Source organism: Gossypium hirsutum, chromosome A08 (genome assembly GCF_007990345.1).
Source record: "Gossypium hirsutum isolate 1008001.06 chromosome A08, Gossypium_hirsutum_v2.1, whole genome shotgun sequence".
NCBI classification, from domain to species: domain Eukaryota; kingdom Viridiplantae; phylum Streptophyta; class Magnoliopsida; order Malvales; family Malvaceae; genus Gossypium; species Gossypium hirsutum.
Window position 1 is genome coordinate 120,487,741 of NC_053431.1, and position 14,672 is coordinate 120,502,412.

General features: G+C 30.4%; 1 protein-coding gene and 1 pseudogene across 1 annotated transcript; one reads left to right on the forward strand and one right to left on the reverse strand.

Annotated features, from left to right (window-relative positions):
- Positions 1-3,250: 3,250 nt before the first annotated feature.
- LOC107938992 (oleoyl-acyl carrier protein thioesterase 1, chloroplastic) lies at positions 3,251-5,902 on the reverse strand. The gene is made up of 7 exons (XM_041075044.1): positions 5,518-5,902; positions 4,823-4,956; positions 4,630-4,743; positions 4,269-4,364; positions 3,984-4,071; positions 3,845-3,913; positions 3,251-3,739 (listed from the first exon to the last, which is right to left on the reverse strand). Exons 1-7 carry the CDS (start codon positions 5,857-5,859, stop codon positions 3,470-3,472), a joined length of 1,113 nt encoding a protein of 370 aa, XP_040930978.1. The 5' UTR covers positions 5,860-5,902; the 3' UTR covers positions 3,251-3,469.
- Positions 5,903-12,077: 6,175 nt separating this feature from the next.
- On the forward strand, positions 12,078-14,492 carry LOC107939001 (spermidine synthase 2-like; annotated as a pseudogene).
- Positions 14,493-14,672: the final 180 nt, after the last annotated feature.

Below are 14,672 nucleotides of genomic sequence, written 5' to 3' on the forward strand. Positions count from 1 at the left end.
TTAAATTCATGTTTACTACAACATTTTCTTAGTTATATTGCTATCGAGTTTTTTTTTTCTTTTAATTTCAAAATGTCACATTAGAAAATTTAACAAGAGTAGTAGTTGTATTTGATACTAGATGGACTAAATTCACAAAAATAAAAGTATAAAGACTAAATTATTAATTTATGAAGAGTACAAGAACCTATGGCATATTTTAACCTTATTTATTTGATACTTATGGGACTAGGGGATCTAGTCAGTGGTTTATAATTGACATTGGGATTGCATATAAATTACGGCATTACCATTTGTCACACATAATCCATGTTCATGAAACAATTATTATTTGTTTTTGGCAAAATTATGATGTTAGTCTCTCCCATATGCTAAAATTTAAAATTTAAGCCATATTTGATGGGTTATTGACAAAATCAAATTAATTAAAAATTAATATTTTAACGATTTAATTTTAATAATTATTAAATAATCTAAAATAAGAAATCACATGATAGAATTTTTTTATAAAAAAATATAAAAATATATAAGTAAATAGCGAGTTGCTTATCAATTAATAAAGAATATATTCAATTAATTTTAAAATACACTTTTTTAAAATAATAAAATTTATATTTATCAAATAATTTAATTATATTTTATACTTAATTTTAATTAATATATCAAACATATTATATAATTTAAATTCAGTATCTAATTAGGGACAAGTCCAATTTTTTTAAGGTCGGAATTGAATAATAAATTTTAAAAAAATAAAATCTATATTAACTTTTATAATATAATTAATTAAAATGATCAAAAAGCAGCCAAACTAAAATGCCCCATTCTAACTCATTATACTGGCATTAATATTTTAAGATGAATAATGATTTTTTTTAAAAATCAACGTTAATATATAATTAAAAAATTAAAAAAATTAATTATTTAATCTAACTACTAACACTATAAATAAGATTATCAAATCATTATGTAATAATATTGTGAAGGAATAAAATATAAGATTTGATTCACGTAGTCATAGTTTTGTCGTGATTCGTTTTTTTTTTCGTGCTTTGTTTGTTAGAATAAAGTGGTCTGAAGTTACACGTGATTGATTTTGTATTTTTGTAATTTTAAAATAATATTATATTAAATACCAATTTATTTCTCCATTTTAATATATTAAATAATATATTATTAGTGAATTTACGTTTTAATCATTCAACTTTAAAAATTATAAAATAGTTATTCAAAAATTTTCATTTAAATCCCCAAACTGCTAAAACCATTGTATGGTTTCTTTTATTGGCATTGTCACGAACTTATGAACTAAAATTTAAACAATTTTTTTTCTAATATTTAACATTAATTATCGTATCGACTTGAATTTAAGATATATATTTTTTTCTCATTGATGAATATTAATTCATTATATCGATTGTCGAATCATCACTCAGAACTCATTAATTGGACTTTAAAGAAAACCTTAACAATTCAATAATTTAAATAAAAAATACTCAAATCTAATGATCGTTTGTAACTTTTTAAAATTAAATGACCAAAAACATAAGTGACATTGGTTGTATTTTACCTATACTAAAATGATATAAATTAGGAGTGAGTGCCAGACCGAATTGGGTGAAAAAATTTCAAGCCAATCAAGTTGACAAGCCCTATTTTGTCATCTTAACTCAATTTGAAAATTTTTCAAATTGAGCAGAGTGAAATAAAATTTAATTCGAGTCAAATTAAGTGAAATTGTTTGAGTTAATTAAAAAAATTAAATATGTAAAATTTAAAAGTTTCTTTATATATTCTTTAAAATTATTTTAAAAAATATATTTTTAAAATTTTTATAAATATTTTAAATTTTAAAAATTATTTTGACCTTTTTTTTATATAATTTTTGTCAAGAGGAACTAATTTGCTTATTTTTAAAATTAACGAGGACTAAAGAAATATCTACACTAATCTGTTATTTGAATTAATCGAGTTATTCAATTTGTAAAATTCAACTCAAGCTCGAAAGTCGAATTACTTATTCAAATTGATTCAAAATTAAATAACTTGATTCGATTAACTCAAAATTTAATATTTTTTTTTTATTTTTTTGAATCAAATTGAATTTTGCTCCAAAAATAATAAACAAACATAAATAAATAAATAAATAAAAGCTGACCCAATGACCCATATTCATTACTTAAAACTAGGGGTGAGAAATTCGATTTGATTCGAAAAAATCGAAAAAAAAATTGGAATTTCGAATTATTCGAATCGAGTTAATCGAGTTAATTGAATTAATCGAATCAACTCGAATTTTTTTTCGAATTTCAAGTTTAAATCGAGTTAAATTCTCAAATTCGAATAACTCGAATAATTCGAATAAACCGAATATAAACTATATTTTTAATTTTTTTTTAAATTTTAAACTTTTACTAATTAATAAACCCAAACCCAATTACCCTAAGCCCAAATATTTTATTTTACCTCATTTTTTTCCCTACCCCAACCCCAAGCCCGTTTGCCTAGAAATTGTTTTCCCAAAACCCAATTGGCCTATTCCTCCGCTAAATCAATTCAAACCCCCATGCCAGCCAATTCTAATTATTTTTCTTATTCTCTCCATATTCTGTTTTTTTTATGAAACCCTAAAATTAAACTCTCTATTCAAACCCCCATTTCCATTAAAGTTTTGTTGTGTTCTTTTTTTTTGGAATGGTGTAGTTTTCTATTGTATTTTAGACTTTTGCTTATGTTTTTTTTTATTATAATTTTGTTGTTTATTTCGACTCATGCTGTTTACTTTAACTTTTACTTATGTTTTTTTATTATAATCTTGTTATATTTTTTTGTTGTTTTTTTAGACTAATATTGTTTATTTGAGTTGATATTGTGTTGCTTGTATTTATTTACTTATTTACTTTAATTTTTTGTTGTATGATCATATTTAAAAGCTTTAAAGAAAATTATTTTTAAAAAAAATTACATAAAAATAAATAACGCTAGTCATTTTTTTAAAATTTAACTCAAACAAATATATTTAATTCGATTTGATTCGAATTCCATCTCACTCTACTCGAGAAAATTTCAAATAAAGTTAGAATAATAAAATAAAATTCGAAAACTCGATTAACTCAAAAATTTTTAATTTGATTCGATCGAATGCTCACCCCTACTTAAAACAATTATAACAATACTTTTGTAATTCAATTTAGATAAAAAAAAATTAGTTTTACCATTAAAACAATAATGTCAAACCGACCCAGCTCAATTTGTGAAAGATATTATTCAAAACCTGACCTAATTTAATTGTCTTTCAAACTCGATCCAAAAATCTAAAGTTCAAAGATTTTTCAAATAGGGCAAAATAGCAGACCACAATTCTGTTTTTTTTTTTTTTAAATATATTTAATTCACAGTCCAGAATTTATAATTAATGGTATGAGCCCCATGCGATTTATCGACTGAACTCGGAGACTCAGCAGCCTCATCAAGTACGTTTTTTTCTCCATTCGGTACGGCCTCGGTTTATTTCCTGCCCATCACTAGACAATCTCAAGAGATGCAAAAACTGATGGCAGTCGAGATCGTCTTCTCTTGTAATTGCAGTTGCAGATCCATTTGTTCCGTGAATTTCGGAACCCTCCGCTAGTTCTGGACCAGTAAGCGAATCAACAACATCATCTCGTTGGCATTCCCGTCGGTAATCCAAAGTTATAGTTTGCAATTCATGCGTGTCAATGATCTCTTCTGGCATGCTCTGCCGTACAGACACGCATAATTGTTAGCTTATAAAAGTCGACGCAGTTTTGAACCATTGAAAGTCTAGGGAAAGGAAGAATTTTAGAATGTCGTTTTAACTGACCTCAAGAACCCATCCAATGTAGGTTACGTTATTGACATGCTGGTTCATATCAAGATCCGCTCGTCTTGGCTGCGAAATTTTAAATGAACATTAGACTTTCAACGAATACACATTTATTAGATAAATCAGGAAAACTTACCATAAGTCCTAGCCTGGAATACTGAACAGGATCTTCTAATTTAGAAATTTTTTTCAAACTCTTATTGTTCTCCTCCGGAAAGGCTAATCTGTAAACACCACAGGAGAATCGATATATTGCTCAAAACGAATAGCATAAATGAGAACAAGGAAAATGTAATGTCACACTAATGAAACTCATACAAGCTCCAACCCAGGGAAAACACTTACCAAGGTTCTTATGAAACTAAAGATACACAATAAAAAGTGACATAATTTAGTCCTATGGGACAGGGAAAACACATACCGAGGTTCTCGTGGACAGAAGACAAGATATTCTTCTTTGACATCATCGCTAACTTTCTGCAACCGTCTCGTGTCCTCGTTCATCATCACCCACTTGCTGAAATCATACCGTATGAGATTAAGTTTCAAAATACATCTAATCCTAAGAAATATAGAAGCACACATCGATTCCTGATCAGCACAGATATAAGACAAATGAGAACAAAATTCAAAATGGCATTCGTGATATAGACCTTAAATTGGATGTACGTAATATGCCAGACAAGAACCGTACTTACATAGATGGGCAAAAGCATTAGTCTTTTCATGTTATAAATCTTCTAATATGCAGAGAAAAGGCAAAAAAGGGGCTAAAGATGAACCTTGTAGCTCTTCCTATAACTTCACCAGTAGCGACATCCTTTAGGATCCAATCCCTTCTGGTTCCGATTCTTCCCTCGTTTTGGCACCACGTTTCTATTTCGATCACGTCACTCCTACACCACAAAACCAACACCTAACTGTCAATGGAAAACCTGAATAAATGTTGTGTAAGATAAGGTAAAAAATGCCCACCAAGCAGGGTACTTGTATACTTCAATATGCATGCGTGCGGTCACCCATATGAGATGCAATTTTCGCATAGTGGGACTGGTAGCAAACCCATCTCTTGAAAATCCAACATTTTGAGCATGGTTACCTCCAACCTCCTGCATGCATGCATATATATATATATGAAAATCTGGTAAGGTTTCATTCATTACACACAGCTGCACTTTTCACCAAGGTATAAATAGATTAAACAGACAATGTGCAGGTAACAAACTATATATATGGAAACCCCCACCATTAAAGGCCAGAAACAAGTATTCAAAAATTTGGATTCGGATTTCTTTTGCTTTATGAATTGTAAAAACATTTTCCAAGAACGAAGTCTATCGGATAGCCATATTGAACTTCGATTAAAATCAAAATCAAATCAGACCCCTAAACGGGATAAAGCTCTTCCGGTGCTATTCTCTATGACTCGAACTGGAACCGTTATTAAACTCTTTACCACTCGACTCGAAGCAATAAGCATTCCTAAGTATAAAAAGTTCAAATATTGGCAATGGCATGTAAATAAATAAAGGTAACATAGCATACCCAAAAGCCTCAAAATCCCAAATCGCTAATCCCCAAAATTGAAACTTACAAATGAATCTCTAATTGCATGCAAATATATAAAAATAATCCAAAAACCAGACTTTGTAAATAACAGAAAGGATTACCTGCAAGAGATTAGCAATGGTTTCAATAGTGGCAGTTTTGTTAATCCCCACCTCATAACACCTAATAATAAACTTCTCTTTATAAGACAACCCATCTTCAGTCAACCCACCTAACCGGAGCCGGTCAGCCAAACTCCCCAACTCAGATTCCACTGGATCTGACCCGACCTGTTGCTGACACGACAGAACAGCTTGAATAGGCGTCAGGTTGGAGCGAGAGCAGGAGACGACGGCGCGTGGGCTACGCCGGCGAGAAGAGAGTGGACCAAATGACCCCGCGAATCTACATTGAACCAAGGCTTGATTAAGGTCCGTCGCATTGCAATAAGAAAACTTCAACATCTCTCCGTCTCTCTCGGTTTTGCTTTTTTGGCAACACGGTAGAGACCTTTTAGCTTCAGATTTATTTTATTTTATTTTATTTAGGGTAAATTTCACTCAAGGTCACTAAACTATTAGTATGTTTATATTTTGATCACTTAATTTCAAAAAATTACAAAATGATCACAAAATTATTTGAAATTTTTATTTAAGTTATTGGACTGTTAAGTTGTTTTTAGAAAAAGTTCGGCTAGTGAGCTCCAAACGATAAGTATGGTGGATCAATACCCATTGACAAGTAGAAGAATATATCTTAGATTTAAGTTGATCTAACGATCAATGATGGAGATTAGAGAAGAAAATTGTTTAGATTTTGGTTCATAAATTCATAATGTTCAAAGCTATTTTATAAAAAAAAAATTGAACTATAAAAGAGAACGGGAAAAATAACTTTTAATTAGTGCAAATGATAAGAATAAAAGCAAAAAACAACGATTTTAATAGTTCAATTATTTAAATGATAAGTTTTGAATAATTTAGTGACCATTGTATAACTTTTTAAAGTTAAGTAACGAAAACGTAAATTTACTAATAGTGTAGTCACTTGTAGTGGAATTTACCCATTTGTTATTTGGACTTTATCGGACCGGGAACCGTGTGTGAACTGACGAGGATATAAGCCAGTGGTTTGTTTACAACTGACACTGGATTTGCACATAAATTACGACATTACCATTTGTCACACGTAATTCATGTTCAACAATTATTATATGTTTTATTTGGCTAAATTATGGTATTAGTCTCTTTTAGGCTAAAATTTTAAATTTGGCATAATTTAAAAGCTATTTTCTCCATTAATTATTGTCTTTAATTAATTGGATTAAACTGTTGAAATGATATTTTTAAATACTCTACGATAAAAAATTATACTTACAAGAAAAAAATTACGTATTAATTATTTAAATTAATTAATAATATTATAAAAATTAAAATTAAAATTACATCAAATTAAAATACCATATAAAGATTAAAACTCTACTTTTACTCATCAAAACTATGAACCCAAGTTGCTATCTATTGATTAAATATTTACTCCTAAAAACAGCTTATCTTTGAATCACAATTTTACTAAAAATAAGATGGAACCAAAACTATATTTTTACTTTTTACTTTTAGTTTTTTTTCAAGTAATTACTATTACAAATACAATTATAATATAATTACAAATGTCCAAATAACTACAAAATAAAATCAATATAATGATAAATTTAACCTTTCCATTTATATTTTCTGTTAATTTGACTCTTATCTTTTTGAGTTAAACATTAATTTTTTAACGTTGTTGGCATGACAGCTTGAACGAGAGTTCATATGCGCATCATGTTAACATACACATCATTTGTCTTATATGTCACGTCAACAAATAATTTAAAAAATTTTTAAAATAAATTTTAAAAAATAAATTCATAAAAATAAAAAAAATTAACATAAAATATACGTAAATTATAAAAAAACTACAATACTTAAAAATTAAACATTTTAATTAATATTCTCATTCACAAACATCACTAATACTCTTACTCAGATCATTAAAAGCTAAATCTATTAATCTAAAACCTAGACAGATCTTAAAATTTACGAGCCACACATTAGAATTGCAGCTCGGGACCACAATCTTTAACAAAATGTCAATAAATGTAACTGTGAATTTTTTAAAAAAATTTAATTATTTTAAATAAAGTATTCCAAAAATATGACTTAATTTTTATTCATAATAAATTATAAGAATAAAAAATTGGAGTGAAAATGTGATAAGTTAAGAAGAGAAATATAGGAAACAAATAGCATATAAGATTTGATGCGCGTCATAATTTTGTCGTGAGTCGTGCTTCGTTTGTCTTTTCGTGCATTGTTTGTTAGCTTCGAAAGTTGTAATAATTTACACGTGATCTCTGACTGATTTTGATTTTTATATCTTTACACTAATTTTCAAAATTAGATCAGTTATTAAATTAATAAATTATCAAAGATTAAAATATTCAAAAACTTGATTCAATTAATTTTGGATTAGTTCAAACCATTTTGGTAATTTTAAATTATATCAAAATACTATATTAAATACCAAAATTAATAATAATACATTTTTCTACTATTTTTTAATATATTAAAATAATGTCAAATCCTACAAATTCTTCTAAATTGTTTCAATCGTAGATTAATTATAGAATAATACAAAAAAATAATATTAATAATTGTATTGAATCATCGAAATTGCCCTTATCAAATATGAATTTAATTTCTATACTATTAAAAAATTAAATAAAATTAAATAAAAATATTATTAAAATTTATTGTTTAAAAAATATTATATAATATTTAATAAAATTATTATTTTAAAATTCCTGTGGTTCTATAAATAAAATAATTTATTTAAAATTAAACTACAACCAAAAAATAATAATTTTCAAAACATTGTTAACTTTATTACAATTTAAATTTGTTTAATTTTTTTCTCTCAAAAAACTTATTTAATTTTTTTAATAATATAATAACTAAGTTAACCCATTTAGTAATAAATAAACTAATTTAATTTAATCCCATTTCTGTAATACAAAAACTTACGAGATACTTTAACCTTGAAGCTAGTCATGTAAAATTTAAGCTTCCAAAATTTTCTAAGTGATTAAAAGTTAAATCCTGTTTTATAAGTATAGGTAAAATATATCTATGTTATAAGTCAAATTACATTTTATCTCCTCTACTCGAATAAACAAGTAAATAAATTTATAATATATTAACCCAAATAATAAACCAATTCAATCAATTAAAAATTTCATTCATTTATATAATATGCTACTTATACCAACAAAAACCAATTTTCAATGGCGCAAACGGATAATAGTTCAAATTTTCATTTAACATACAAAAATTAACTTGCTCATTTTTTAATAGAAAAGACTTTAATTTATCTCTTAATACAGAAACTTCCATAATAAATTCGAATCTTTTGAGCTGGGCCGTCAAACTTTTTTAAAATCAGATCATCTCAGAGTTTAAATCATTTCCTACCTTGAATCATTTCAAATTTGGCAGAGCTGAACAATTTATATATATGTGTGTATGTATATGGTGTCAAGTGGAAATGTATGAGTTTGTGGTGTTATGGTATGGATGTCTGCAAGAGACCAACCAAAAAGTGCAGAAACAGAGAATTTATCTTCAAAACATGCTTCATTGCACTGGTTATAATAATTAGCTTACAAAGTCCCGAGTTTCAAATAAGGATACGTGTAGACATAACCTGAAATGAATACAATCTAGTGCTGTCACAATGACTCAACTATAAGTAACTTCGGGAGTGAGTGTCAAATAAGAATATGGATCATGCCAATTCATGAGCATGTGAACATTGTCTGTGATGTTTATGAAGCGACCAAATATATGAAGAAATATACAAATACGAGAAACACATCAGGCCAGAAGCTAAACTAGCAAAACAAAGTCGGAGAAATCAACAACAAACAGGCTTTTACGATGAAACGTAAACAGCAATTGGTTTATCTACACCTGAATAACAGTAGGAAAAAAACCTAAAAGAACATGCATATATGCAAAAGCACAAACAAAACAAGCATGGAATACACTCTAATCTAACTATTGCTCATTCAAACAGTTATCATGTACTAAGAGTCAAATTGCATATTGTTTCTTTTATTAAAAAAAAAAGGCAAATTAATCCTCGTACATTTGATCAAAGAGAAAACTAGTCCTTTTGATTACAAATTTCATCCATTTTGACTGTTATAAACTATCGTGGCTGACAAAATAATCCATATACCTCATTCTGACATTCGAGAACTAGTTTCTAACAGTAGAAATGGATAAAAATTTTAACAGGCTATAAAGTGACATCAGTGGGAATATATGTATTTTTTTCAAAGTCCCAGTTTGCTTTTACATAAAAGGAACTCAAAGCCCTTGCGCAAATTTCCCAGAACTCATCACTTGGCACAAAAAAAATCAGTAGTAACAAAGTTTAGACGTTTGAACTTATTAGGTTCATCATTCCCAGCTAAAAAGGACATATATAATGGTCATACAACAAAATGTGAAAAAAGAAACTAAAAACAGTCATAAAAATGAAACAAATCAAAGTATTTACAGTCATAAGAAGAGGTAAAGCAGAAATGATATTACATTATACCATTCCATGAGAATAGAAATCAAAGACCAATCATAAACACTAGCTGTAAACCTAATCCATTACGAGTACATTCAAACTACAAATTACAACTACATGTCCAAGCAACCACAAAATGTAGAATCAAACTAATACAGAAGACGGATTACGAACGGGATCAAAGTATAGAATCAAACAATTACATCACAAACAAAGAACTGGAACAATCTAGACTAGAGCTGACTAACCTATCTTAAAACTCACACATGGAAATAGCACACAGTGAGACAGACACATATAATTGTGCATGGTGAGTCTCAAACCTATATACTCAAGACTCAAGGTCTCCGCCTTTGCCAACTGTGCCAAGACGGCAAGGCCTCATTGGCAACCTAATCCATTTCTCAAATCTAAGTTATTTAGTTAAATGCCTAAAACCATGAATTGAATCCAATAGACTACCATTAGAGGAAATATGCCATATAATATCAAGGTTCCATTTTTCTTTTGCATGTACGGAACTCGAAGCCCTTGCACAAATTCCCCCAACAATAATCACTTGGCACTCAAAAGCAGTATTATAACAGAGTTTAAAGCGTGGTCATACAATAAAAAATGCAACACTAAGTAAAAACATATGCATACAAAATGTCCCAAACATCACTTGGCAAAAAACCCATGTAAAGGTATCAACCGTATTTCAAATCTAAGTTCTTGAGCTAAGAGCCTAAAACCCATTTAAATGATAAAAAAAAAAACACAAACACAAATATATAATGGAAAACAGCTCAAACGGATTAAAACTATATAAGTTGCCATCAGAGGGAATGTGTATTTTTTTTTTCAAAGTCCCATTTTGGTTTCGCAACGAAGGAACTCAAAGCCCTTGCGCAATTTTCCCAAAAATCATCACTTGGCAGTATCAAAGTTAAGATTTTTTAACAATCATAGCAAATAAGGAATAAACAGACTGATAAAAGAGAATACTTTAGAGGAGAAAAGTCGAAGGAGGCGGCAACCATAGAAATGTGATCAAGGAAAACAAAACAAGAAACTTTTAACCTAATTTACAACCAAAGGATTGATGGGATATTACTCCGGGTAAATTACATCTAATATCACCAAACTATTAATAACTTTACATTTTGGGCACTCAACTTTAAAAAATTACAAAATAGTCACTTAACTCTTTGAAAGTTTTCTTTTTAAGTCACTGAACTTTTAAAATCATTATTATATGGCTTTCTCTCTTTGCATCGCCTACAAAAATCAAAAGCTCTCATTTCTTCTCTCTTCTACGATTCAATTTTTCTCATAAAACAACTTTAAATATTACGAATCTACGAATCAAAATTCAAACAACTTTATTCTCTAATCTCTGACATTGGCTATCAAATCGACTTAGACTTAAGGTATATTATTCCACTCGTTGATAGATACTAATTCATCGTATCGATCATTAAATTGTCGCTTAAAGCTCATTAATCAAACTTAAAAAAAAACTTAACAGCTTAATGACTTGAGTAAAAACTTTTGAATAATTCAATAAAAAATTAAAATACATCCCTTATAGGTTCGCTCCAAAATAAACCAAAGTATTATATTTCATTAATAAGCTAAAGTACACTTAAGCTTACTAAATTATTAATAAGTTTAGATTTTAGTCATTCAACTTCAAAAAGTTATAAAACGGTTACTGAACTATTCGAAAATTTTTATTTAAAATTTAAATTTTATTTTAAAAATTAGTTAATGAGCTTCAAGTAATAATCTAATGATTGATAGTAAATTAATATACATTGATGACTAAAAGAACATATCTTAAATTTAAATTAATTTGATAATTAATGTAAAAACTTAGAAAAAATTATTTAAATTTTGATTCATAAATTCGTAAAATTTTAAAACTATTTGATGAAAAAAATTATAAAAGAAAGAGAATGATAGGTTTATGAAAGCGATGACTATAAAAAAATTTTGTTGAAGAATAATTTTATAATAATATTTTAAAATTTTAAAATTAAATAACGCTAAACTTAATAAATTAGTTGTTTCGAATATAGAAAATTAAAACCATCAAATAGCACCAAATTTTCTTTGTAAACAAACATCCCCTCATGGCCATGGAAGATCAGAATAAGAAAAAGGAAAATTTCAAGTAACCTTTCTCCAAATTTCGACACCTTTTCTTTTTTTCATTATTTCAGAAACAACCTTCGACCGTTCGATTAATCAATAATAATTCAATTCGAAACCCAAAATCAACGATAGAGACGGCGGGTGGTAGCGACGTGGAGGCGGGCTTCGCAAAGCTACAAGGCGAAGACTTCGAATACTACATGGAAACCTACTCCATCATGCTCGGTCGCAACTCCAAGAAATCTATCGTCGACGTCGACTTAGCCAGCCTCGGTGGTGGCATGAACATTTCCCGCCACCACGCCCGCATCTTCTACGACTTCGCGCTGCACCGTTTCGTACTCAAAGTCTTCGGAAAAAACGGTTGCCTCGTCGAAGGCGTACTCCACCTCCCCGGAAACCCCCCTCCGTCAAGCTTGATTCTCAAGACCTCCTCCAAATCGGCGATAAAGAATTCTATGTTACGGACTAGAAAGTAAGCAGCGAATGGGAAAGGAAGAAATTAGTTGACACAATTAGTCCTTTAAATAAAACGGGGAGTTTTGAGAGAACAACAAAATGATGCGTAGAGAATTAGTGAAACGGAGCGTTTTGATGGTAACAGAATGAACCCACGGTCTTTTGCTGTTATTTTCCTTTTTAAGTCTGAGTTGTATGCAGAAAAATAGTTATGCAAAGTATACAGATAATTCAGAATCCTCTTCTCTTCTCTGTTCTTCTTCTTCTTCTTCTCCGTTCTCTCTACTTCTTTTCTTAGATTTCTTCTACTTCAATTTACGGAACGTAACAAAGGTATCAGAGCTTTTTCGATCCTTACAATGGCCGGCGATGGTGTTTTTACTCTACTACAGAAGGAGGTGGGCGGCATGCAACAAGAAATTTCCAAACTACAAGAAACGATGCTACGTTTAGAGACTAAGATGGACACCAAATTCCAAGAGTTTAAGGAGGAGTTTCGTGGGGACTTACAGGCGTTGCTGGGCCAATATTTTGGTCCTCCACCAACTAGATCTCCTGCTAACGACACCACAGACAAGGGAAAATGAGTCTTAAGTGTTTTCCCTGGGTTTTTACCTAAAAAGACAGAGTTTCTACAGGCGCCAGTGGATCCTAAGCTGATGGAGGCGAGTAGTGCGCACCAACGGAATCAGTCACATATGGGTGGCGCGTCGGCGAAGACCAGTCGGCTTGAATGTCCTAGGTTCGATGGCAGCAATTTTAGAGGATGGTGGACTAAATTGGAGCAGTACCTTGAAGCTGAGGGTACACCAGAATCTAACAAGATTCGCATGGTTATGCTGAATTTGGAGGGACGAGCACTGAAATGGCATCAATTATATTCCCAATGTAATGGTGGTCTTCAAATGTTGTCATGGCCAGCCTACATGAAAAGTCTACAGGATCATTTTGGGTTTGGACAATTCGGCAACCCTATGAAAGAGCTGGTGAATTTGAAACAACAAGGAGAAGCACATTCTCTTAAAGTTGAAAGCATTTTGTACAAAGCAAGGTCAGACTATCAAGAGGTTTTTGTTTTTGAGTCATCAAGCTGCGGGAAGGTGCTTGTTCTTGATGGTATAGTTCAACTAACTGAGAAGGATGTATGTGCATATTGGAAGATGATAACTCATCTTCCCCTTTGCTCAATTCCATCTCCCAAAACTGCTCTGGTTGTGGGAGGTGGTGACGGTGAGTTTCTTGCAGAGATTTCTCGGCACAGCTCTGCTGAGCACATTGATATATGGGGAATAGATAGGATGGTTATAGAGGTTTCTAAGAAGTTTTTTCCAGAACTGGCTACTGAATTTGAAGACCCCCGTGTTTGTTTTCATGTTGATGATGCTGTTGAGTTTCTTCGTAATGTTCCAGAAGAGACGTATGATGCTATCATTTTTGATTCATCAGATCCTGTAGGTCCTGCTCAAGAGCTTGTGGAGAAACCATTATTTGATACGTTAGCTAGAGTTTTAAGGCCTGGTGGTGTCCTATGTAACATGGTAGAGAGTATGTGGCTTCATACACATCTAATTGATCATATGATCTCTATTTGCCATGAAATATTCAAAGGTTCTGTTCATTATGCATGGGCGAGTGTTCCAACATATCCAAGTGGTGTGATTGGTTTTCTGATATGCTCGACAGAGGGGCCAGTAGTTGATTTTCTGAATCCCATTAACCCTATTGAAAAGTTAGAAGGAGCTCATCAGCTAAGAAATAACTTAGATATTACAACTCTGAGATGCATAAGGCTGCTTTTTCGTTGCCTTCATTCCTGAAGAGGGAGCTCATATTATTGGTTGATGCTCACGGTGTAATGCAGAAAGAGCCAGTCTGAATTATGGAGAGAAAAATAGTCAAAAGAGGAAGCACAGCTGTTACAGAAGTTCTAATTGAATGGATTGATTCTTTTCCTGAAGATGCTATTTGGGAACCTCTCCACCTACTTCAGGCCAATTTTCCTCACATTTGTCCTTGAGGACAAGGATCTTGTTTTGGGGGGGAGTATTGTTACGGA

Excerpts from the sequence above, each read along its gene's own strand:
- LOC107938992 (XM_041075044.1), bottom strand. The coding sequence starts at position 5,859 with ATGTTGAAGTTTTCTTATTGCAATGCGACGGACCTTAATCAAGCCTTG. Across the intron at positions 4,744-4,822 it reads GTATACAAGTACCCTGCTTG|GAGTGACGTGATCGAAATAG; the intron begins GTGGGCATTTTT and ends TTTGTGGTGTAG. Across the intron at positions 4,072-4,268 it reads TTCTGTCCACGAGAACCTCG|ATTAGCCTTTCCGGAGGAGA; the intron begins GTATGTGTTTTC and ends TGGTGTTTACAG.